Raw genomic sequence first — 26,940 nt, 5'->3', positions numbered from 1 at the left:
TGGTAAGGTGACGGCACCCACAGGGAGCTAACATAATGGGTTGACTTTGCCACTGTTCCCCACGATTTTCCTCACCCATGTCATATGCTCACATCATGACTGCAATAGTTATATGTCAAAACGTTAGTCGAACTATGATGTACCGTTTTGTGATAGCGTGTATGAATATATTACACTCCTGGAAATTGAAATAAGAACACCGTGAATTCATTGTCCCAGGAAGGGGAAACTTTATTGACACATTCCTGGGGTCAGATACATCACATGATCACACTGACAGAACCACAGGCACATAGACACAGGCAACAGAGCATGCAAAATGTCGGCACTAGTACAGTGTATATCCACCTTTTGCAGCAATGCAGGCTGCTATTCTCCCATGGAGACGATCGTAGAGATGCTGGATGTAGTCCTGTGGAACGGCTTGCCATGCCATTTCCACCTGGCGCCTCAGTTGGACCAGCGTTCGTGCTGGACGTGCAGACCGCGTGAGACGACGCTTCATCCAGTCCCAAACATGCTCAATGGGGGACAGATCCGGAGATCTAGTTGGCCAGGGTAGTTGACTTACACCTTCTAGAGCACATTGGGTGGCACGGGATACATGCGGTTGTGCATTGTCCTGTTGGAACAGCAAGTTCCCTTGCCGGTCTAGGAATGGTAGAACGATGGGTTCGATGACGGTTTGGATGTACCGTGCACTATTCAGTGTCCTCTCAACGATCACCACAGGTGTACAGCCAGTGTAGGAGATCGCTTCCCACACCATGATGCCGGGTGTTGGCCCTGTGTGCCTCGGTCGTATGCAGTCCTGATTGTGGCGCTCACCTGCACGGCGCCAAACACGCATACGACCATCATTGGCACCAAGGCAGAAGCGACTCTCATCGCTGAAGACGACAAGTCTCCATTCGTCCCTCCATTCACGCCTGTCGCGACACCACTGGAGGCGGGCTGCACGATGTTGGGGCGTGAGCGGAAGACGGCCTAACGGTGTGCGGGACCGTAGCCCAGCTTCATGGAGACGGTTGCGAATGGTTCTCGCCGATACCCCAGGAGCAACAGTGTCCCTAATTTGCTGGGAAGTGGCGGTGCGGTCCCCTACGGCACTGCGTAGGATCCTACGGTCTTTGGCGTGCATCCGTGCGTCGCTGCGGTCCGGTCCCAGGTCAACGGGCACGTGCACCTTCCGCCGACCACTGGCGACAACATCGATGTACTGTGGATACCTCACGCCCCACGTGTTGAGCAATTCGGCGGTATGTCCACCCGGCCTCCCGCATGCCCACTATACGCCCTCGCTCAAAGTCCGTCAACTGCACATACGGTTCACGTCCACGCTGTCGCGGCATGCTACCAGTGTTAAAGACTGCGATGGAGCTCCGTATGCCACGGCAAACTGGCTGACACTGACGGCGGCGGTGCACAAATGCTGCGCAGCTAGCGCCATTCGACGGCCAACACCGCGGTTCCTGGTGTGTCCACTGTGCCGTGCGTGTGATCATTTCTTGTACAGCCCTCTCGCAGTGTCCGGAGCAAGTATGGTGGGTCTGACACACCGGTGTCAATGTGTTCTTTTTTCCATTTCCAGGAGTGTATATTGTGACATGCCATTGGGTACAGATGATGCGCAATGGTACATGTCAGGAAACTAGTGGCAGCTTGCTGTGACATTGTTTGTAGTCATGCAGTCAGTACTGTTTTGTCTGGTGAATGTATCATGCTGTCATATGATCATTTTTCATGAGTTGTTTAACTCCGTTATGTGAAAGTTATCTGAGTATGTTGATGGAACTTTGTTTTTATTAGCACTTTTAGAGCAGGTATGGAAATAAAAAATTACGCTACTAAGTATTGTACCAGTTGAATTATTTCAGAAAATATTTTCTGGATACTGTAATGTTCTCTAGGTCTGGTCTGAGAGTGTTCGGCTATGTTCAGAACTAACCAAGACTCCAAGTGGGTTCAGCTCTCTCAAGTTTTATATTCACGATCCTTTCGCAAGATATGCATAGAACGAATCTGTGTACGCTACAACACCAAGGAAAAACAAAAGACGCACCACAGAGGAACTATCCGAATGGGGTAGAAATTGGTAGATTTGAAGTACATGAAGAGCTTCAGAAACTGTGAAAGTCAGTAAGGTGTTGGTCCACCTCTGAAGCTCACGCAAGCAATTATTCGGCTCATCATTGATTGAAAGAGTTGTCGGACCTCCTCCTGAGGGACATTGTGCCAAATTCTGTCCAATTGGTGCGTCAGATCACCAAAATGCCGAGCTGGTTGGGAGGCACTGCCCATGATGCTCAAAACGTCTTTAGTTGGGGAGAGATGCGTTGACTGTGATGGCCGATATAGGGTTTGACGAGCACGAAGATAAGCAGTAGAAACTTTCGCTGTGTGCAGGCATCCATTATCTTGCTGAAATGTATGCCCAGGATGACTCGCCATGAAGGACAGCGAAGTGGGGTGTAGAATATTGTTGACACGCTGCCGTACTGTAAGAGTGCTGTGAGTTACTACTAAAGATGTCCTACTATGAAATGGCATCCTCGACCATCACTCTCGGTTGTCTGGCGGTATGGCAGGCAAAAGTCAGGTTGGTAGATATATAGATATCTGGCGATCAAGGGCCTCGCACCCCACATGCTGCTTCCACAAACTGCCTCCAGTCCTTCCTGTTTTGTGCCCGGTTCCTCCAGGTGTCCTCAATCCCCAGAGCTGCTAGGTCCTTCGTCAGGCCGTCCATCAGCGCTGCCTTGGTCGTCGTTTGGTGTTTGGTTTCCCTTCTACTGCCATCTTCACCTGTCTTTCATGTGACAGGCGTGGCCCCACCAGATATTAGAAGGAAAGTAGAGGCCAGGAAGGAGAAGACAAAGGTGTTGACCTCACCTGCCCACTCGCTATACAAAAGCCAGCCAGCCCACTGCCGACTAAAGTCTAGAAAAAGCTTCCTGTGCACAGCAGAAAACATCGTCGGGACACCGCAGCAAGTGAGGCTGGCATTGTGGCGAGAAGAAAACCTTGGGGAATGCTTAGTCCCAAACGAAGAACACCCTCCCGGCCATATGGAAGGATGGACGACATGGAAATCTCTTAATAGGCTGCGCTCTGGTGTCACACGATCCAAAGAGAATATGCGCAAATGAGGCCTCTCAAATGAACCGGCGCTGTGTGACTGTGTACACACTCAAACCACCATCCATCTCAAGCAGTGTGTGCTGTGCCCAAGCAGCTACACCGTGAAGGATTTGATGAATGCCACCACGGAAGCGCTGGACGTGGCCGGGTTCTGGTCCATGACTTCATAATTTAAAAAATTCTACTCGACCCTGCTTATATATCTATATACTTTTACTCTTTTTGTATTTGTTATATACTTTATATGTAAGTGTTAATCATTCTGATTTTATGTACGATGCTTCTGACATGATTAAATAAATAAAAATCTGTCATACGAGCTACATGGCCCACTCATTGTATTCTTTTGTTCTTTATCTTCTGCAAGATAGTTGGTTGCCGCATCAGAAGGTAGATTTCCTCATTTTTCCTCCTCCATTCTCCATTATCTAAAGCTGGCCCCCATATCTTCCTCACTACTCTTCTTTCAAATATTAATAGTTTTTCCTTTTCTCACCTATACTCCGTGTTTCTGAACTGTAGATTACTGCTGGGCATATCACCCTGTTGTAAATTTTCATCATAGTGTTCACTGAGATAGATTTAGAGCTGACCGTCTCTCTGAGGGAATGCATGCATTTCGTTCCCACTGCTATTCTTTCCTTGATGTCCATTTTTATGTTGTCTGTGGTAAACCAAGATCCCAAATATATGAACTGGTGTTCTCTCTTGAACCTCTTTCGATCTCTCTCAAGAAATTCCTCCTGTTCTTGTATTCTTCGTAACTGCATGAAGTCTTGTTTTGTCTTGATTCACCTTGAGCCCTACCTTCTGTGCATAATCGTCCATTTCTGTTACATTCCTGTTAGCTCATGCTTTGATTCACTTAGTAGTATGTCATCTGCATGTGTGAGACAATTGAAGTTACCGTCCGTCAGTACTTCAGCCCACTACTGTTGCCTACAATCTTTTATTACTTTCTCTAAGATGACATTGAACAGAACGCGTGGGAGATCGTCCCCTTGTCTGAGGCCTGTCTCTATCTTGAATGTTTCTGATGTGGCACATCGGAAACGTACTGCTGCCTTTGACCCTTCCTTACAAGCTTGCACCATTCTCAGTGTCTTCTCAGTGATTCTGAAGTCATGCATTGCATTGTATAAGCTGTTGCTGTGGTATGCTGTCGTATACATGTTGAAAATTGACCTACAGGCTGTAGATATCTTTATCATATTCCTAGTGTTATTCAGACAATTTTATTTGTGTGAAAATGTGGTATATTGTCAGTCGGTTTGGTCAAAAGCCAGCTTGGTACTCCTTTGTGTTGTTCTCTGTGAATGGTTGCAGTTTTCTGAGGCTAATAATGGACAGTACCTTACACGTTACATTCATCAAGCTGATTCCTGTGTAATTACCACATTTCATTTTGCTTCCTTTCTCGTATATTGGACATATTATAGCCAATATCCATTCTTCTGGCAGTATCTCCTTCTCCCATATCAACTGGATACGTTTATATAGCTGTAAGTGTAAGCTCTCACCCTCCTCCTTGATTAATTTTGATATTATTCTGTCCTCTCGTGGGACTTCGTTGTTTCTGAGCCCTTTGATAGCGATCTTCGCATCTTCTTCAGTAGTTTCTCCTTCTTATTCTTCCTTCCTTTCCTCTGTAGTATCTGCAGGTAACATCTCATCTGGGCCTGGGCGATCCAACAGTGGCACTACCGAAGGGAAGACCGTCATGTTCGGCATAGTATAGCTCTGGTACATTGTACTGCATCTGCAGCAGCAGTTTGAGTAGAAGGTGGCACCACAGTGACACAACGAGCTGTTACAAACAGATTACAGGACAGCTGTGAGACAGATAATCATGATGCGGGCCTATGGGGTATCGTCTCAGTTGTGCGACTGGATTCTTGATTTCCTGACAGGAAGATCGCAGTTCGTAGCAATAGACGGCAAATCATCGAGCAAAACTGAAGTGATATGAGGTGTTCCCCAGGGAAGCGTCCTGGGACCTCTGCTGTTCCTGATCTATATAAATGACCTGGGTGACAATCTGAGCAGTTCTCTCAGGTTGTTCGCAGATGATGCTGTAATTTACCGTCTAATAAGGTCATCCGAAGACCAGTATCAGTTGCAAAGCGATTTAGAAAAGATTGCTGTATGGTGTGCAGGTGGCAGTTGACGCTAAATAAAGAAAAGTGTGAGGTGATCCACACGAGTTCCAAAAGAAATCCGTTGGAATTCGATTACTCGACAAAGAGTACAATTCTCAAGGCTGTCAGTTCAACTAAGTACCTGGGTGTTAAAATTGCAAACAACTTCAGTTGGAAAGACCACATAGAAAATATTGTGGTGAAGGCGAGCCATAGGTTGCGTTTCATTGGCAGGACACTTAGAAGATGCAACAAGTCCACTAAAAAGACAGCTTACACTACACTCGTTCGTCCTCTGTCAGAATATTGCTGCGCGGTGTGGGATCCTTACCAGGTGGGATTGACGGAGGACATCGAAAGGGTACAAAAAAGGGCAGCTGTTTTTGTATTTTCACGTAATAGGGGAGAGAGTGTGGCAGATATGACACGCAGGGGATGGAAGTCATTAAACAAAGACGTTTTTCGTCGCGGCGAGATCTATTTACGAAATTTCAGTCACCAACTTTCTCTTCCGAATGCGAAAATATTTTGTTGAGCCCGACCTACGTAGGTAGGAATGATTACCAAAATAAAATAAGAGAAATCAGAGCTCGAACAGAAAGATTTATGCGTTCGTTTCTCCCGCGCGCTGTTCGGGAGTGGAATGGTAGAGAGATAGTATGATTGTGGTTCAATGAACCCTCTGCCGAACAATTAAATGTGAATTGCAGAGTAGTCATGTAGATGTAGATGCAGATGCCCTGTAGCTTGCATTCCACTGACCCCAAACCACCGCCATCTGCGACTTCACTGTTGTGAAGTGAGAGCTCATTGAAGGGTGGAGTGGACACCTGTTGTGTTTTCTGATGAAAACTGGTTCTGCGTCAGTCCCAGTGATGGCTGTGTGTTGGTTAGATGGATACTGATTGACGGCCTGCAACCAACATGTCTGCATGATAGATGTATCAGAGTGCGATTCCATAGGACAGGTGGAGCCCTCTTCTGGTTCCCCTGTGCACCCTGACATTCTGGTGATTCGACCTACTGTGCTGCCATTTGTGATCAGCATTCCACAGGGTGTTTACAAAAGGACAACTCTCGCCAACATAACACTGTTGTAACCCACCATGCTCTACAGAGTGTCAACATGTTGCCTTGCTGTGCTCGATCAGCAGACAAGTCTCCAATCGAGCACATATGGGACATCATCGGACGACAACTCCAGCGCCATCCACAAGCAGCATTTACCATCCACGTATCTACCGACCAAGTGCAACAGGCATGGAACTCTATCTCACAAACTGACATCTGGCACCTGTACAACAAAATTCATGCAAGTTTAAATGCTTGTATTCAACATTCTGTTCGGTACACCAATTATGAATGTACCAGCATATCACATTTGCAGTGGCTTATCTCGCACTTACATTAACCTGTGGTCATGCAGTCTTAATCACTTAAATATGTTACTTAGACAAATGTATGCTCAAAATTTCATTGCTTGCAATAACTATTTTTTTATGCTGAGATTTATTTCCATCAATGTACAAGGCAATCCCAGAATGAATTTTCACTCTGTGGCAGTGTGTGCAGTGTCATGAAAATTTCTGGCACATTAAAACTGCCTCCTGGATGTAGACTCGAAATCAGAGCCTTTGCCTTTCATAGGCAAGTGCTGTAGCACCTGACACAACTCACGAACCATCGTCACAGCTTTACTTCTGCCAGTATCTCATCCCTTGCCGTCGCACACTCGGCTGCAGAGTGAAAATTCATTCTGGAAAACAATCTCCCAGCTTGTGGCTAATTCACATCTATGCAATAACCTTTCTTCGGATAGTACTAGTTCTGCAAGTTGCGTAGGAGTAAACTAGATACGTATAAGAATTTGAGAACATTTTGTCTTTGTTTCTTTTTTTAGATTACTGGTTGGAGAATGTATTAGATGACTCAGATGTTACTTTAAATTATATGTTAAAAACTAGGCTGGATGATGTGAAAACTACAGTAAACAAACAATGAGTTGTTTTTTGTGTTAATTTATATCTATAAGTTAATAGTCATTTTTACTAGAATATTTGTTTTGTTATATATGAGTGTTGTTTCTTAAGTAAGGGCTGTTTATATTTTAAAAAAAAAGATACATATACTTTTGTAAAAAAAACCTTTATTTTATGATTCTACACACTTTTATCTATTTTTCTACATAGTTGCCTTGTTTATTTAAGCACTTCTCATACCGTACAACAAAGTTTTTAATTCCCTCTTCAAAGAACTCGGCCGCTTGCTCCGACAGCCGAGAGTTCACGGCCGCTTTCACTTCATCGTCGTCATTGAAGCGCTGCCCGCCAAGATGGTGTTTCAGGTACTGGAAAAGATGAAAACCGCTAGGAGCAAGGTCGGGGCTGTACGGTGGACGGTCCAAAACTTCCCAGCGAAAAGAATCAATCAAATCCCGAGTCTTTTGAGAGGTGTGAGGCCTGGCGTTGTCGTGCAGAAGCAAAACTCCTTTTGTCAGCATGCCGCGCCTTTTTTTTTTCGAATTCCTCTGCGGAGCTTCTTTAGAGTTGCGCAGCAGGCACCTGAGTCGCTTGTCGTTCCTCGTGGCATAAAGTCCACCAGCGAAGCGCCGCGCCGGTCCCAGAACACAGTTGCCATAGCCTTGCGCTTTGACAGCGTCTGTTTGGCTTTGACCTTGACGGGTGAAGTAGTGTGTCGCCATTCCATCGATTGTCTCTTGCTTTCGGGAGTGATATGGGTTACCAACGTTTCATCTCCAGTGACAATTTGACTAGACATGTCATCCCCTTCTTCCTCGTAACGAATCAAAAACTCCAATGAAGTGGCAAACTTCTTCCCTTTGTGGTCCTCTGTGAGGAGTCTGGGTACCCACTGAGAACACAGTTTCTTAAAGTTTAGGTTTTCAGACAGAATTTTGTACAAAACCGATCTCGAAACTTGTGGAAATTCCAAAGAAAGTATGGACATTGTGAATCTTCTGTTTTCACGAATCTTTGTTTCGAATGCAGCCACCAAATCGTCAGTGATCACAGAGGGCCGGCCTGAGCCTTCTTCGTCATGGACGTTTTGACGGCCATTTTTAAACTCTCTAACCCATTGACGCACTTTACCTTCACTCATTGCATTCGAGCCATAAACTTCTGTTAACTCACGATGAATTTCTGCAGCTGATAGGCTTCTCACGGTGAAAAAACGTATCACTGACCGTATCTCACACGCGGCGGGCGATTCAATAATCGTAAACATTATAAAGTAGCACATTGATGCGTACACGTCAGCTACAGAGGTGCAACTTGCATCAGTGTGAACGGGAAGGAGGCCGGCAAGTGGCGCGATGACTTGTTGCGGCGTCTGCGCGAACTACGGGACTATACACGCGAACGGCACTTACTTAAAAAAAAAAACCTCGTATAACATTGCAGAAGACCCTAAAAAAGTCTCCAGTTTGTGATAATCTGCATATTTCTTTTGCCCAGCGATGCTGAAAAGTATTTGAATGTGTGTAGTTTTGTAACCTTGAAGAGTAGTTGAAACTAGTCAGTTGAAATTATATGCCCCATTTTGTATCTACACTCCTGGAAATGGAAAAAAGAACACATTGACACCGGTGTGTCAGACCCACCATACTTGCTCCGGACACTGCGAGAGGGCTGTACAAGCAATGATCACACGCACGGCACAGCGGACACACCAGGAACCGCGGTGTTGGCCGTCGAATGGCGCTAGCTGCGCAGCATTTGTGCACCGCCGCCGTCAGTGTCAGCCAGTTTGCCGTGGCTCCATCACAGTCTTTAACACTGGTAGCATGCCACGACAGCGTGGACGTGAACCGTATGTGCAGTTGACAGACTTTGAGCGAGTGCGTATAGTGGACATGCGGGAGGCCGGGTGGACGTACCGCCGAATTGCTCAACACGTGGGGCGTGAGGTCTCCACAGTACATCGATGTTGTCGCCAGTGGTCGGCGGAAGGTGCACGTGCCCGTCGACCTGGGACCGGACCGCAGCGACGCACGGATGCACGACAAGACCGTAGGATCCTACGCAGTGCCGTAGGGGACCGCACCGCCACTTCCCAGCAAATTAGGGACACTGTTGCTCCTGGGGTGTCGGCGAGGACCATTCGCAACCGTCTCCATTAAGCTGGGCTATGGTCCCACACACTGTTAGGCCGTCTTCCGCTCACGCCCCAACATCGTGCAGCCGCCTCCAGTTGTGTCGCGACAGGCGTGAATGGAGGGACGAATGGAGACTTGTCGTCTTCAGCGATGAGAGTCGCTTCTGCCTTGGTGCCAATGATGGTCGTATGCGTGTTTGGCGCCGTGCAGGTGAGCGCCACAATCAGGACTGCATACGACCGAGGCACACAGGGCCAACACCCGGCATCGTGGTGTGAGGAGCGATCTCCTACACTGGCCGTACACCTCTGGTGATCGTCGAGGGGACACTGAATAGTGCACGGTACATCCAAACCGTCATCGAACCCATCGTTCTACCATTCCCAGACCGGGAAGGGAACTTGCTGTTCCAACAGGACAATGCACGTCCGCATGTATCCCGTGCCACCCAACGTGCTCTAGAAGGTGTAAGTCAACTACCCTGGCCAGCAAGGTCTCTGGATCTGTCCCCCATTGAGCATGTTTGGGACTGGATGAAGCGTCGTCTCACGCGGTCTGCACGTCCAGCACGAACGCTGGTTCAACTGAGGCGCCAGGTGGAAATGGCATGGCAAGCCGTTCCACAGGACTACATCCAGCATCTCTACGATCGTCTCCATGGGAGAATAGTAGCCTGCATTGCTGCGAAAGGTGGATATACACTGTACTAGTGCCGACATTGTGCATGCTCTGTTGCCTGTGTCTATGTGCCTGTGGTTCTGTCAGTGTGATCATGTGATGTATCTGACCCCAGGAATGTGTCAATAAAGTTTCCCCTTCCTGGGACAATGAATTCACGGTGTTCTTATTTCAGTTTCCAGGAGTGTATAATAATGCCTATTTGTTTGCAACTGTCAGCTTCTACTCCTTTCCTGTTTAACATATAGTTTTAACCAACATGTGTTGTTTGCAACTGTCAGCTTCTACTCCTTTCCTGTTTAACATATAGTTTTAACCAACATGTGTTTTATACAGTTACAAAAATAATACAGATAACTTGGATGCAAGGAAATAGGACCGTCGTATTTAATCTGAGGTTCTACCACAACATCCACCAAGTGTGGTGCAAACATCGAACTACACTCGTCTGCATTTAGCCTGTAAAATACATGAACACTGTCAATTTTTTACATATTTTGTTAAACAATGAGAACAATGTAGGCATGGAAATAACATTGTCAATTTTATTAGAGGACACATAGTATCTTGCCTTGCAGTAAATGGAGTGGAAGTACTGAACTTCACTGGCCAGACATATCGGATACTGAAAACAAGATTGCTGACTGTGTGTGTGTTGTGTGTGTGTGTGTGTGTGTGTGTGTGTGTGTGTGTGTGTGTGTGTGTGTGTGTGTGTGTTAGCTTACAAACTCTCTGATTAGACTATTTTCAAGAAAGTGACATGACTTAACAAGAAGTCATTTTTATTTTGTACTTAGATGGAAGAATAACAAAAACATCAAATCCGAGTTGGATTTTGGCGCCAAGTGGGGAGGAGCAGACAAGACATAGGCTGTGGAGCACACAGTTCCGTTTCTAGTGACTGGTTAAATACGGAATTGGGAATCAGAAGCTCTAAATATGTGTTTCTTTGCTTAGCTGTCTCACTGGTCTATTTCCCACAAACTGATGTAGCTTGCTTAAGAGGGGAGAAAATAGTGGGGAGGAAGAGGATGGAGGGTGAGCTCAGAGATCGAACTTTCGCGATTTTTTTTTCTAAACAGGGGTATGGAGGACGAACTAGAGTTGTAACATCTTTGGTGGTAGAGACTGAACAAGCAGAACAAGCTGGTCACTGACTGGAGTGCCTCCAGCTGTACATCTCCCTAACTAGCTGTGGCAGTGACTGACCGCACTGCTACAAACTGGAGGCCACATAAACTCACTCTACTGACTCAGAAAATAGCTATCTCGCCTAATTTACCCCTACATTTATCTGACAAGAGATCGTTTCCGTCTTTCCATTTCACTTTGCTGACTCGTACTATATCTAGGTTGTGTTTGTTGTTGTGATCTTCAGTACTGAGACTGGTTTGATAGCTCTACATGCTACTTTAACCTGTGCAAGCTGCTTCATCTCCCAGTAACTACTGCAACCTACATCCTTATGAATCTGCCTAGTGTATTCATCTTTTGGTCTCCCTCTACGATTTTTACCCTCCACGCTTCCCTCCAATACTCAATTGGTGATCCCTTGATGCCTCAGAACGTGTGCTACCAACCTCCTTCTAGTCAAGTTGTGCCACAAACTCCTCTTCTCCCCAATTCTATTCAATACCTCCTCATTAGTTATGTGATCTACCCATCTAACCTTCAGCATTCTTCTGTAGCACCACATTTCGAAAGCTTCTATTCTCTTCTTGTCCAAACTATTTATCGTCCATCGTTTCACTTCCACACATGGCTACACTCCATACAAATACTTTCAGAAACGACTTCCCGACACTCAAGTCTATACTCGATGTTAACAAATTTCTCTTCTTCAGAAACGCTTTCCTTGCCATTGCCAGTCTACATTTTATATCCTCTCTACTTCGACCATCATCAGTTATTTTGCTCCCCAAATAGCAAAACTCCTTTACTACTTTAAGTGTCTCATTTCCTAATCTAATTCCCTCAGCATCACCCGACTTAATTCGACTACATTCCATTATCCTCATTTTGCTTTTGTTGGTGTTCATCTTATACCCTCCTTTCATGACACTGTCCATTCCATTCAACTGCTCTTCCAAGTCCTTTGCTGTCTCTGACAGAATTACAATGTCACCGGCAAACCTCAATGTTTTTATTTCTTCTCCATGGATTTTAATACCTACTTCGAATTTTTCTTTTGTTTCCTTCACTGCTTGCTCAATATACAGATTGAATAACATCGGGGAGAGATTACAGCCCTGTCTCACTCCCTTCCCAACCACTGCTTCCCTTTTATGTCCCTTGACTCTTATAATTGCCATCTGGTTTCTGTACAAATTGTAAATAGCCTTTGCTCCCTGTATTTTTCCCCTGCCTACTTCAGAATTTGAAAGACAGTATTCCGGTCAACATTGTCAAAAGCTTTATCTAAGTCTACAAATGCTAGAAACGTAGGTTTGCCTTTCTTAGGTTAATCTAGCTTCTAAGATAAGTCGTAGGGTCAGTATTGCCTCCCGCGTTCCAATATTTCTACGGAAACCAAACTGATCTTCCTCGAGGTCGGCTTCTACCAGTTTTTCCATTATAGATTGTATCTTTCTCTTTTCACCTTATCTAGTTTTTCCTATCACTTTCAGCCTTCTGACATGCCACACCGTGGCTTGTAGAATGTTGCTCTTTTTGCTGGTTATTCAATGTTTTTCTCGTGATTACCTTTCCCTTGACAGTTACTTTCTATAAATGTGAATGGTGGACTAACCCAGTATCTTTTGCCAATGGGGAGACCATCATGGCAGTTTTTCAATTACAGTGAACATGTCCTGTAGATAAACATTAAGTGTCTTTAATGCAGTAGTTTGCATTGCCTTTTGCATCGTCAAGCCGTTGATCATTGCTGATTCTGCCACCTGTTAGGGAGAGTGTCCCACACCAGGGACAAGAGTGTCTCTCTCTGTCCGCTCCTCCACTCACTTTGACAATACCTTGTTTAAGATGGAGAAGCCTTCAACCGCCATTGCGGATGGTTTTCATTCTAAATCTAGCCAATTTCTGGGATCTAATGCAAGATCCAGGACATTTTATTACTAATCACTCTTAGACCACAGCGAATGGCACTGAGATAAATTGGAAGATGTGCACAGGAACTGTAATCTGTCCACAAAGGAAGCGAGCAAACCCTCGTTTGACCAATGCTTTAGTACTGCTTCTCGTTCTGGGATGCATACCAGATCCCCATTGATAGAGGAACTGGAGGAGGTATGAAGAAGAGCAGCACGTTTCGTCACAGGTTTCTTTCGGAAGAGAGTGCCACAGAGATGGTTGTAAAGCTCCAGTGGCATATTGTTCAAGAGAGATTCTGTGCATCATGGCGTGGTTTACTGTTAAAATTTCGCTACCTTAAGTTCTCACAAATATATTGTTTCATCCTACAAGTGCATTGTAGAAAGGCTATGAAGGTAAAATAAGACATTATTTTCAAGGAAGGGCAACTGTAGCCAAAATCCCACATTGTGAATAAAATCTTCCACTCTGGCTATTAAAATACTATTACTAAAAATTCACTACCAGTTTTGCATCAAAAGAGATCTATCTCTAGGTGACAGGATTTCTAAATAGCCATGTCATACAAAGCAATTGCTTAGAGTCAAGTCTCATCGTTCATGTTCAAGACAGAAACAGATATCGCGCTAAAAGCGCTAGCCCGCTCTTGCGTCTGAATCAGATTAATCGTGGACTGCCACTTTTAGCCTGCTATCTGTTTCTATCTTGATGATGAATGATGGGATTTGGCTCTAAGTAATTATCGTATTAACTCGAATCTAAACCGCACATTTTTCCGGTTTTTGTAATCCAAAAAACCTCGTGCGGCTTAGAATCTAGTGCAAAGTAAGCAGAAGTTCTGAAAAATGTTGGTGGGTGCCGCCACAACTAACTTCTGCTGTCTAATATATGTAGCACTACACAGGCATGCTTTGCAGGCAATAAGATAAATACTGGCGCCAAAACCTATGCTTTAGTAAATAAATTAAAAGAAAAGGTAAAAGAATGTAAAAATTATGCCATGCATTCTTTCGTGTTTGCCGCTATATCATTTAAATCCTCTCATGCGAGAAACAATGCATGACACAGTACAATAATACATTTTCAGCTTACAGTGTCGTAAACACCTACAACAAAGAGAACGGCACTTATCAGATCAAAGCTAAATAACTAATTGATTCAAACCAGACCAAGCACGTGAAGAAGGAAGGGTACCGGTATAAAAACGGACGGAGCGCCTGACACACAGCAATGGCTACCTGCTAAAGCTTAACTGCTAAGCTTACGACTCGAACCACACTGCTGTAGCTTTATCTTCATCCATGGGACCTCAATTGTGTCTCATGTTACAATGGACCAACTTTGTTTCTATTTGGAGGGGCGGTCTTAAACTTTTCTCACCTCTTGAATTCCGGGTCTCAAATTTCAGGTGCGGCTTAGATTGGGGAAAATTTTTTTCCCGTTGATTTCGAGTCTCATTTTTCAGGTGCAGCTTAGATTCGAGTGCGGCTTAGATTCGAGTAAATACGCAACTTTTCCGTGCCATAACTCCTTGCAAAACCTATCATCTAAAGATGGACCGAGCAAGGTGGCGCAGTGGTTAGCACACTGGACTCGCATTCGGGAGGACGACGGTTCAATCCCGTCACCGGCCATCCTGATTTAGGTTTTTCGTGACTTCCCTAAATCGTTTCAGGCAAATGCCGGAATGGTTCCTTTGAAAGGGCACTGCCGATTTCCTTCCCAATCCTTCCCTAACCCGAGCTTGGCTCCGTCGCTAATGACCTCGTTGTCGACGGGACGTTAAACACTAACCACCACCACCACCACCATCTAAAGATGCATCTCTGTTGATGTGAAGTTGGCAGTGACATTTTATTTAAAGTATTTTAGCAGACAGTGTGAAAGATTTTATTCAGCATATAAAATATGAGAGATTCGAACTCACGTGGAAGCTTGTCAACCATTCCTCCTGTGCACCCTTCAGGAATGGAATGGAAAGCAAGTACGGGAGTAGTGTCGGTGGCTGAAACAATTTTAAAAAAATGTTACACTATAATTAATTTGTTTGACGTAGCTCTAATGCATCAAAACTCTCCAGGGCCGTCAGTTTGACAAGGACGGGAACCTTGTGGACTGGTGGGATCCTGTGACCCGTGACAAGTACCTGAAGAAGGCAGAGTGCATGGTCTGGCAGTATGGAAACTTCACCGACGAACAGACGGGCTTGCACGTGAGTACACCTGCGGTTCTGACTGACCGCCTTCTTCTCCAAAATATTACTTACCCTGCTCTTCTTGGAAAAAGTAGTCAGACTGCTCCCAGTTTTGGAATCAACAATGTGAGACTCAGTTTCTTCAATGAAGGTTCAGCACATTTGAGTAATCACCATCCCAACAGATGCACATCTAATCTGCCACTGCTGGCTGCTCCATTTCGCTAATCGTTTTGGAGAAGATGCATCCTATCTTCCACATTTGCAGCCCCATTTGGCTAATCATTAGCCGGCCGTGGTGGCCGAGCGGTTCTAGGCGCTACAGTCCGGAACCGCGCGACCGCTACGGTCGCAGGTTCGAAATCTGCCTCGGGCATTGATGTGTATGATGTCCTTAGGTTAGTTAGGTTTAAGTAGTTCTAAGTTCTAGGGGACTGATGACCACAGCAGTTAAGTCCCATAGTGCTGAGAGCCACTTGAACCATTTTTGGACTAATCATTCCAATGAAGATGGATTTAACCTGGCACAGTCGACTGGCCCATCTGAGTAATCAACAGTCTGGTGAAGATACGAGGACTGATCTATGATCATAGGGCATACAATCGGCATGTTACCAAACCTTTCAGCCCTTATTGCTGTTAGATTAATCCTGATGCTACCACATCTTGCTTATACAAGAAGTTGCTCATTTCATCTCAGAAGGCTGAGTAGACCCTGTACCAGACCTCCCTAGCTCAGAAAAAATCTGAGATTCTAACATGGGTCCTTCAATACAGAAGATAGCATTGCAACCATTAAGCTACAGAGGTGGTGACCATTTACTGTGAAAATGTCTTTTACATGGCACATTCACGTGATCCTTTTGACCAATCATTATACTTGTGACGATGTCATCTATCATTTCTCAGTAGTCTTATTTCTGTAATCATCATTTTAATGAGGTGCATCTCATCTGAGGCAATTTACAAATTTAATGTGAACAAACCACAGTAATATTGCATCATTTACAAACTGCTCTTCGGTATACACTGCTGGGAAAAAAAATTGGTACACCCGGAAAGGCGACATCAATTTTGATCTGATGAAGGCATATACCACTTGAAGGGTAGTAGATGTACTGAAAATGTTTTCAGCATCACTCGCGAACAGATAGCGTAATGGCATACCTACCGGAATGCCATCTGTGTCTACCCTTTAGTGGGGAATTCCCACAGCCAGAAGCCTCAGTGCAACGGAAATGTGTGAAGCAAGCTGGCAACCATGGAGATGCCTAATGCTTCCTACAGGCGACTGAGCGAGTTTGAGAGGGGTCACACTGTTGCCTCCCGAGGGATGGGATTGTTATTTCGGAGAACTGCCTCACATGTTCGACGTGCTGCGCCAGTTGTGCAATGGCGCTGGTATCGTTGGTCAGCTGAACATTTTTCACGCCCTTGGACAAGGTTCTGGACGTCCACACACCACGATGGCCCAGCAGGATTGATGAATTGTAAGGACAGCGTAACAGGTCGTACAGCTACTACGGCACAGATAACAGGATTTGTCAGCCAAGACGTGTCAACACAGTCTGTTTTGATCTGGTTATTAACAGTGGGACTTGAGGCGCACACACCTCTAGCGCGTCTTCCAGTCACGCCACAGCATCAAATTCCAAGCCTTGACTGGTGCTGTCAGAGGATCACTTGGAAGGCAGAATGATGCGCCGTGGTTTTCAGTGATGAACGAGATGTTGCCTGCACACGGATGAAGTAATAAGCGCTATCGACAGGGGATGTCAAATTGATTCCATATTTTTAGATCTCCAGAAGGCTTTCGACACCGTTCCTCATAAGCGTCTTCTAACCAAACTGTGTGTCTACGGGGTATCGCCTCAGTTGTGCGACTGGATCCGTGATTTCCTGTCAGAAAGGTCACAGTTCGTAGCAATAGACAGATATTTATCGACTAAAACAGAAGCAATAACCGGTGTTCCCCAAGGAAGTGTTATAGGCCCTCTATTGTTCCTGATCTATATTAACGACATAGGAGACATTCTGTGTAGCCGTCTTCGATTCTTTGCAGCTAATGCTGTCATTTACCGTCTTGTAAAGTCATCCAATGATCAAAACGACTAGCAAAATGATTTAGATAAGATATCTGTATGGTGCGAAAAGTGACAATTGATCCTGCATAAAGAAAAGAGCGAAGTTATTCACATGAGTACTAAAAGAAATCAGCTAAATTTCGATTGCGCGATAAGTCACACAAACCTGAAGGCTGTAAATTCAGCTAAATACTTAGGGATTACAATTACAAATAACCGAAATTGGAACGATCACATAGATAAAATTTTGGGTAGAGCATGTGATTCATTGGCAGAACACTTAGAAGGTGCAACAGGTCTACTAAAGAGACTGCTTACACCACGCTTGTCCGCCCTATTCTGGAGTACTGCTGTGCGGTGTGGGATCCGCATCAGGTGGGAGTGACGGATGACATCGAAAAAGTACAAAGAAGGGCAGCACGTTTTGTATTATAGCTAAACAGAGGAGATTGTGACACAGACATGATACGCTAACTGGAGTGGCAATCATTAAAACAGAGGCATTGTTCGTTGAGATGGGATCTTCTCACAAAATTTCAATCACGAATTTTTCCCGCCGATTGCGAAAACATACAGTTGCCACCCACCTATATAGGGAGAAATGATCATCACGATAAAATAAGAGAAATCAGGGCTCGCTCCGAAAAATTTAATGGGACCACACCGTATTTCAGGCCGAACAAAATATATTTTTGTTTTTATTATATTTTGATAAATTAAGGTTTTATTTAAGTACTCTGTAAAGGATTTTGCTGGAATTTTTTTTTTGTTTCGAACGTTGAAAGGGCATTTTCCTACCACGTGTGTTTATGTGCCACGTCCACTTTTCTGTCACCCACTTTTCTGCATACATTTTAGATCTTTCTATCCCCTACATTGCACGTTAGGGTTTTTTTTCTACTCCAGAGTGGTTCAGACTATCCGGATCAGTTTGAATTGATCTTATTCAATGACGTTTAAAGGTGCTCTTTGGAGCGTTGTTCGCCAAATCACATCATAATTTAACCATTTTCCCGTCTTCCTCCCATAGTTTAGACTAGATCTTTAAGTACATATTGACCTATGTCAGTCAATTATTTTAAGTATGTTGACTGGAGTGATGCTCGCCAAGTCACACTTTAGCTTTGAGCATAATTGACCTCAGTCGGTCAATAGTTTTAAGTGCGTTGACTGGGGTGATGTTCGCCAAGTCACACTTTAGCTTTAAATATAATTTCGCTGTCATTCAATACGTTCATTGGCAGTGGTCACCAGGCCCGAATTATGATGGCAGTGTTCCACAAACAGTTTTTACAGTATGTGTGTGGATCACCTCCATCAAGACAAATTGAGTACCCCATTGCCGCCACATTACTCCCTACTCTAGTATTTTCTATGGCTCATAACCATAACTTCGTCATGAAGCTTAATCAGGATCGTGCATTAGTTTATTTTGACTTGATTCTAGACCATTTCAGGCCAAATATTCTAATCTTGAATAATGGCCATCTATTTTGTATGGCCCGTATTGCCAGACTGCTTTCACCACGCTTGTCCGCCCTATTCTGGAGTACTGCTGTGTGGTGTGGGATCCGCATCAGTTGAGACAGACGGATGACATCGAAAAAGTAGAAAGAAGGGCACCTCGTTTTGCAGTATCGCGAAATAGGGGAGATAGTGTCACAGACGTGATATGTGAATTGGAGTGGCAATCATTAAAAAAAAAAGACGTTTTTGGTTGCGACGGCATCTTCTCAAAGGCAGGATTCGGTGGTGTGATAGGGTACGACTCCTGTTCACCTCAGTGTTTCTGGAAGGGACGCTAACCAGCGCACGGTACATGCACAATGTTATGGATCTATTCTTCTGCCGTTCTTGCAACAGGAATGTGATATGCTGTTCTGACAGGATAATGCTTGCCAGCCACTGCCCGTGAAATTCATCGTCCTCTGCAATATGTGCGGCAACTTTCCTGTACAGCACAATCTCCAGCCTTACCTCCAACCGAGCACATGCGGGATATGTTGGGGCGACAAGCAACTCGTGTGACTTGCCGACCGAAAACTCGAAAACTCTTACAGAATTACACAATCAGGTCGGTTGGGTATGGGATAACGTGTCCCAGGACAGTATTTGCCATCTGTACGATCAACTGGGTGCCAGAGTCAGCATCTGCATTACTGCCCGTGGTGGATACACCACATGATATGGGTGTATCATCATGGGTACCTCAGAACTGCTTGTGCTGTTGATCTCTGAATATAACTGTATAATGCACTCCATATGCACTGTTGCATCAAAAATGTTGAGTGAATTAGAAACCTATAAAAGGGTGTACTAATTTTTTCCCAGCAAATGTTGCGGGAAACAATAGAGCGTGCATGATATGGGTGTATCTGCATTATTACCTGGTACCTAGGAACTGCTTGTGCTGTTGATCTGCGAATGTAATCGTATCATGTAATCCATATGCACTGTTGCTTCAATGAATGTTTGGTGAATTAGAAACCTATAAAAGGGTGTACTAATTTTTTCCCGGCAGTGTGTATGTTGAGGGAAACAACAGAACGTGTGTGCTGTTTTATAGCCATCAGTTCCCACAGTCCAATGCATGGGTGACCAGCAGGTGGGTGAAAGCGACTGACGGTATCGGATTGTGTTGCAGCTGAACGGGATCAACACGCAGGGTGAGAACATCGCAGACAATGGCGGCGTCAAGGAGGCGTACCGCGCCTACCTCACCCTGGAGCGCCGCGCCGGCCAATCAGAGCCAAGGCTGCCCGCACTGGCCGGCCTCTCCCCGCGGCAGATGTTCTGGGTGTCCGCCGCGCAGACCTGGTGCAAGAAGTCAGTAGCAGGTGTCTCATCCTCGCACTCCCTGTGTGCATTCTGTGTGCCTGTCACTTTTGCAGTATTGGTGCTTTGTGGCAACGAAATGTGGGGTCACCACAAGTGGTGACGCAGATTCACTAGGTAGTGAGGACACTGCATGTTATCTTCTACATCTAAACACAAACTCCTCAAGCCACCGCACGGTGCACGTTGGAGGGTACCTTGTACCAATAATAACAGTTTTCTTTGCTGTTCCGCTGAGAAGTAGAGCGAGGGTAAAGCCACTGTCTATATTCCTTCATGCCAGACCATTGTACCTTATCTTATCTTTGTCGTCCTTATGGGAAATGAACATTGGCGGCAGTATAACCATAGAGCCATACAGCAGTCAGCCTCAAGTGTCCATTCCCTAAACTACCTTCCTCGTCCTTATGGGATACGAACATTGGCGGCAGTAGAACCATAGAGCCATACAGCAGTCAGCCTCAAGTGTCCATTCCCTAAACTACCTTCCTCGTCCTTATGGGATACGAACATTGGCGGCAGTAGAACCATAGAGCCATACAGCAGTCAGCCTCAAGTGTCCATTCCCTAAACTACCTTCCTCGTCCTTATGGGATATGAACATTGGCGGCAGTAGAACCATAGAGCCATACAGCAGTCAGCCTCAAGTGTCCATTCCCTGAACTTTCTCAGTGGTTCCTTGCAGATGAAACATCTTCCCTCCAGGGATTCCCATTGGAGTTCACAAAGGATCTCTGTAATACCTGCATGCTACTCGAAAATATCGGCAACAAATCTAGCAACACTCCTTTGAATAGTTTCGATGTATTCCTTTAATCTGACATATTGAGGATCCCATGCCGGCCGGGGTGGCCGAGTGGTTGTTGGCGCTACAGTCAGGAACCGCGCGACCGCTACGGTCGCAGGTTCGAATCCTGCCTCGGGCATGGATGTGTATGATGTCCTTAGGTTAGTTGGATTTAAGTAGTTCTAAGTTCTAGGGGACTGATGACCTCAGAAATTAAGTCCCATAAACTCGACCAGCACTCAGGTATGGGTCGCACTAGCATTTCATATGCAGTCTCCTTTATAGACAAGCTACAGTTTCCCTCAATTCTCCCAATAAGATGAAATCCAATATTCGCCTTCCTTGTACCGATGAACCGAGCGAGGTGGCGCAGTGGTTAGCACACTGGACTCGCATTCGGGAGGACGACGGTTCAATCCCGCGTCCGGCCATCCTGATTTAGGTTTTCGGCGATTTCCCTAAATCGCTCCAGGCAAATGCCAGGATGGTTCAGTTGAAAGGTCACAGCCGACTTCCTTCCCCATCCTTACTTAATCCGATGAGACCGATGACCTCGCTGTCTGGTCTCCTTTCCCAAACAACCCAACCCCCCAACCCCTTCTACCGATCCAACGAACTCATTCCATTTCGTATCGCTTTCCAATACTGCGATCAGAAATTTAATTGCCACAACTGTGTCAAGCAGACCACTGCTAATGCTGTATTCAAACATTACAAGATTGTTTTTCCCTCTCATCTGCATCGGCTTATAGTTCTATACATCTACAGCAAGCTGCCACTCTTCACACGAACTAGAGATTTTGTCTAAGTCATCTCATGTTCTCATGCAGTCACTCAACTTCAGCACCTGACTGTACATCACAGCATCATCAGCAAACAACTGCAGATTGCTGCCCACCGTCTCAGCCAAATCGTTTATGTGTATAGAGGATGGTCGTATCACACTTCCCTGGGGCACTCCTGACGGTACCCTCATCTCTGATGAACACCTGCCGTCGTAGACAACATACTGGGTTCTGTTTTCTAAGAAGCCTTCAGGGCACTCACGTATCTGAGATCCTATATTGTATGCTCGCACTTCGTTAACAGATTGTGAGATGGCACCGAATCGAATGCTTTTCAGAAGTCTAGAAGTATGGAATCTGGCTGTTGACTATCATCCACAGCATTGCATCTGAGAAAAGGGCGAGCTGAGTTTCGCATGAGCGGTGCTTTCTAAAACTGACAACACTACACAGTACTCTCTCTAAAACCACTTTTGGATTCATTCAGACTTGGCGAATTATTCATTTCTTCAACGCTTTCAGTTGTTTCTCTATGCCAGTGATGCCTATTTCTACGTCAACCACAAGAGAGTTTGTACGATGGTCAAGTGACCGTATGTGTGTACGATTGTTCTGCGTGAACGATTTCTTGAATGTGATATTTACAACTTCGATTTTCCTTTTGCTATCTTCTGCTGCCACATGAGACTGGTCAACAAGTGATCGGACCGATACCTTTGACTCGATTAGTGAAATTATGTAGGACCATAATTTTCCTGGGTTCTCGGCAACATGTTTTACTAAGGTATGATGGTGGCAACGATCTTCTTAAAGACGCACGAGATTCTACTATCTTTTGCCTGTTGAGATTTGCTCGTTCTTTCTTTAACCCAGAGTTGACCAGTCTCTGCTTCCTCAGCTAATTTCGTTATCGACCCACACAGCAAGTCACTGCCGTCCTTAACCCACCTATTCAGCAAACACTTCCCTAGATCATTATGTAACGCCCTTTTCCCACTATTCCTCTTCGTCCATCATATTGGAACTAAGTCACGTCCATTCATTCTCGAAGTGGGATACTAACGACTGCTCATCTGCTCTTTCCATCATAAATACTCTCCTAGCATTCTTGGTGGATTTAATGACAGTAGTAGTGGCCGTTGCTGCGATGACATCGTCATCGCTAATCCCAGCCTCTATACTAACACAGTTGATAGGGTCAGACCTGAATGGAATTTTCACTCTGAAGCAGAGTGTGCGCTGATACGATACTTCCTGGCACATAAAAATTGTATGCCGGACCGGTACTCGAACTCGGGACCTTTGCCTTTTGCGGGCAAGTGCTCTGCCCTCTGAACTACCCACACCCCATCCTCACAGCTTTACTTCTGCCAGTATCTCGTCTCCTACCTTCCAAACTTTACAGAAGCTCTCCTGCGAACCTTGCAGAACTAGCACTCCTAAGAGAAAAGATATTGCAGAGCCATGGCTTAGCCACAGCTTGGGGGATGTTTCCGTAATAATTCGACTATTTTTACAGCAGAATCTGGTGAGCAGCAAAGACATCCGATAGTTATCTTTAGTGTACATAGGCTTGCCACTCTTGTCCAGATAACTTCACAGTCAGACTCAGTTTCAACCTCCACAGACACCATATTTTTGTTGACATCAATGAACTATCTCCCTCTTATGGCGTCCAGTCCTCCCTATCTTGGATGGAGGATCCTCAAGAGGTGTAAAAGTAATGAGAGTCATGCCCCAGGCGATTGTTGGTGTCCTTTTTGTATATTAATGACAGGGCAGATAAAATAAATACTTACCTTAGACTTTTTGAAGGTCATGCCGTTCGTTAGCTATGACACAGGACAGTCTGAAAGTTCCATGTTCAGTACGTCCTTGCCAAATTTTTAAAGAAGTGCAAAGATTGGCCACATGCTTTAAATGTTCATAAATGTGGAATTCTTCATCTTCACTTGGAACGGGGGGGGAGGGGGGGGGGGAACCTTTCCTGTGATGGAAATACCAATGAGTCACAATAGAGAAATGTCAAGAGGCAGACATGAGACATGAATCTAGGAATATTCCACAGTCTTGTACATTCTTTCCAGTAGGGACCTCAGAACCAAATTCAACTATTTACATAAATCATGGACGAGTTTAAGCAGACATTCTTGCTGCATTCTGCTTGCTAATGAAACAGGACGAAACCGTCACACATGGTACAATGGGAAGGTACCCTCTCCTATGCACTTCACAGTGCATATGTCCAATACAGGTTTATTCACGGGTGTCTTCTAGGTTTCAGAAGACAACCGCCGAAAACTGTAAAACATATACAAAACAGGTACTGAACAGTGGATGGAGAGCCTCTCCAAGTTTGTAACTCGCATTAGAGGTGTCCAGCATGGGCATCTCTTACGATGTTGTTTTCTCCACCTGCAGAAGCGAACAAATTTGATGTGACAAGTTGAAGTGGATGATTTTTGTATGTGTTCTGACACTCCTACTCTCTAGTGCCAATTTGCAATGAGATGTATTACAGATAGAAACTTAGAGACGTGTCCTGCCCACTTACACGTGTCATTCTCAGGGCTGCGTACCTCAGCCGATACGAACGGAGCCCTTCCTTGTAGACTCATCTTGTCATCGTTCTGTCTGACTGTCACAGGCATTTTCTCTCCCGATGCCTGTCGTGCCTTGGCAGAGTAATACAGTGGAGCTTCAAAGTCAGTAAAGTCAAAGGCCTCCGGAGTAGACAACATTCCATTAGAACTACTGACGGCCTTGGGAGAGCCAGTCATGACAAAACTCTACCAGCTGGTGAGCAAGATGTATGAGACAGGCGAAATACCCTCAGACTTCAAGAAGAATATAATAATTCCAATCCCAAAGAAAGCAGGTGCTGACAGATGTGAAAATTACCGAACTATCAGTTTAATAAGCCACGGCTGCAAAATACTAACGCGAATTCTTTACAGACGAATGGAAAAACTGGTAGGTGCAGACCTCGGGGAGGATCAGTTTGGATTCCGTCGAAATGTTGGAACACGTGAGGCAATACTGACCTTACGACTTATCTCAGAAGAAAGATTAAGAAAAGGCAAACCTACGTTTCTAGCATTTGTAGACTTAGAGAAAGCTTTTGACAATGTTGACTGGAATACTCTTTTTCAAATACTAAAGGTGGCAGGGGTAAAATACAGGGAGCGAAAGGCTATTTACAATTTGTACAGAAACCAGATGGCAGTAATAAGTGTCGAGGGGCATGAAAGGGAAGCAGTGGTTGGGAAAGGAGTGAGACAGGGTTGTAGCCTCTCCCCGATGTTATTCAATCTGTATATTGAGCAAGCAGTAAAGGAAACAAAAGAAAAATTTGGAGTAGGTATTAAAATTCATGGAGACGAAGTAAAAACTTTGAGGTTCGCCGATGACATTGTAATTCTGTCAGAGACGGCAAAGGACTTGGAAGAGCAGTTGAACGGAATGGACAGTGTCTTGAAAGGAGGATATAAGATGAACATTAACAAAAGCAAAACGAGGATAATGGAATGTAGTCAAATTAAATCGGGTGATGCTGAGGGAATTAGATTAGGAAATGAGACACTTAAAGTAGTAAAGGAGTTTTGCTATTTAGGAAGTAAAATAACTGATGATGGTCGAAGTAGAGAGGATATAAAATGTAGACTGGCAATGGCAAGGAAAGTGTTTCTGAAGAAGAGAAATTTGTTAACATCGAATATAGATTTATGTATCAGGAAGTCGTTTCTGAAAGTATTTGTTTGGAGTGTAGCCATGTATGGAAGTGAAACATGGACGATAACTAGTTTGGACAAGAAGAGAATAGAAGCTTTCGAAATGTGGTGCTACAGAAGAATACTGAAGATAAGGTGGATAGATCATGTAACTAATGAGGAGGTATTGAATAGGATTGGGGAGAAGAGAAGTTTGTGGCACAACTTGACTAGAAGAAGGGATCGGTTGGTAGGACATGTTTTGAGGCATCAAGGGATCACAAATTTAGCATTGGAGGGCAGCGTGGAGGGTAAAAATCGTAGAGGGAGACCGAGAGATGAGTACACTAAGCAGATTCAGAAGGATGTAGGTTGCAGTAGGTACTGGGAGATGAAGCAGCTTGCACAGGATAGAGTAGCATGGAGAGCTGCATCAAACCAGTCTCAGGACTGAAGACAACAACAACAACAACAACAACAAAGTCAAAGGATTCAACCATTTATTTCACATATTTTAATACTAACAATTTCACTCGTCAGCACCTGTAGGGTGTTTCCCACTACCTGCTATCATGAAATTTGGCGATAAGCAAGGTTTCACACTACACTCGAAGAAAAAAATTCTAAAATTGTTAATTTTAGTTATATATCTCACGAGAAAATGATTTCTTTTGTCATTTGTTACCCAGTGTCAGACTTGAAATTAAAACAGTCACTAGCTGTGCATGTAGACTGAGTGGGTCGCAATGGAGAAACTCAGACAACGGGCGAGGAATGTTGCTCGTATGGCACGTTTAGGAATTTATCCAGCATCGTATAGCCAGGAGGTATTCCTGCATGCAGATAACGTGATTTCTCCGTATTAATGTGCAGTAATCACTCCCAGATATCTGACGACGGATTAATTCTGAAATGCATCATATGAGCAATAAAGTCATTCCTTTACTATTGAGTATTATTATAAAGGTCATCTTGCCTACTGCAGCACTTTATGTAACATTTATGTTATTGAAATCAAAACATGCCCGAAAGTCTCGGAATCTCTGGGACCGATATCTCAGCCTTATCAGTATCGATAACGTGCAAAAATACTAAAGATTCTCAGTTCTCAGAATGTACGAATTGTCTACATATACTCAGTATGTGGGTCCTACTTGCAACTGGCCAGTTTTTTTCTGTACACTTTGTAGTTTTCTTGTACTCACCTTTTGAAGCTCCAGAGGTATTTACTAATAACCGTATATAATGTAGCAGGGTATGTGGTAAATATATGAATATATTAACTGTTCTCGAAAGAACAGATACCATTGATGACCATGCAGCTTTTCTAGAATAAATGATAATTAATTGAAAGCCTCGGCTGCCGACAGGTGTTGTTTATATACCTCGATGTGGACAGCTGAAAATGTGTGCCCCGACC

General features: G+C 44.6%; 1 protein-coding gene across 4 annotated transcripts in view; it reads left to right on the top strand.

The window, feature by feature from the left end:
• LOC126295227 (neprilysin-2-like) overlaps positions 1–26,940 on the top strand; it is a 229,318-nt gene that overhangs the window by 197,625 nt on the left and 4,753 nt on the right. For 3 of the 4 annotated variants that reach the window (XM_049987572.1, XM_049987574.1, XM_049987573.1), the window contains 2 exons: positions 15,206–15,337; positions 20,048–20,229. In XM_049987572.1, the coding sequence (XP_049843529.1) occupies positions 15,206–15,337; positions 20,048–20,229 (314 nt within the window). The remainder of the gene's footprint in view (positions 1–15,205; positions 15,338–20,047; positions 20,230–26,940) is intronic. The other variant, XM_049987575.1, reaches the window with a different exon arrangement.

Source organism: Schistocerca gregaria, chromosome 11 (genome assembly GCF_023897955.1).
Source record: "Schistocerca gregaria isolate iqSchGreg1 chromosome 11, iqSchGreg1.2, whole genome shotgun sequence".
NCBI lineage: Eukaryota > Metazoa > Arthropoda > Insecta > Orthoptera > Acrididae > Schistocerca > Schistocerca gregaria.
The sequence above is the reverse complement of the archived record's forward strand: the minus strand, read 5'-3'. Positions and strand labels throughout refer to the sequence as shown.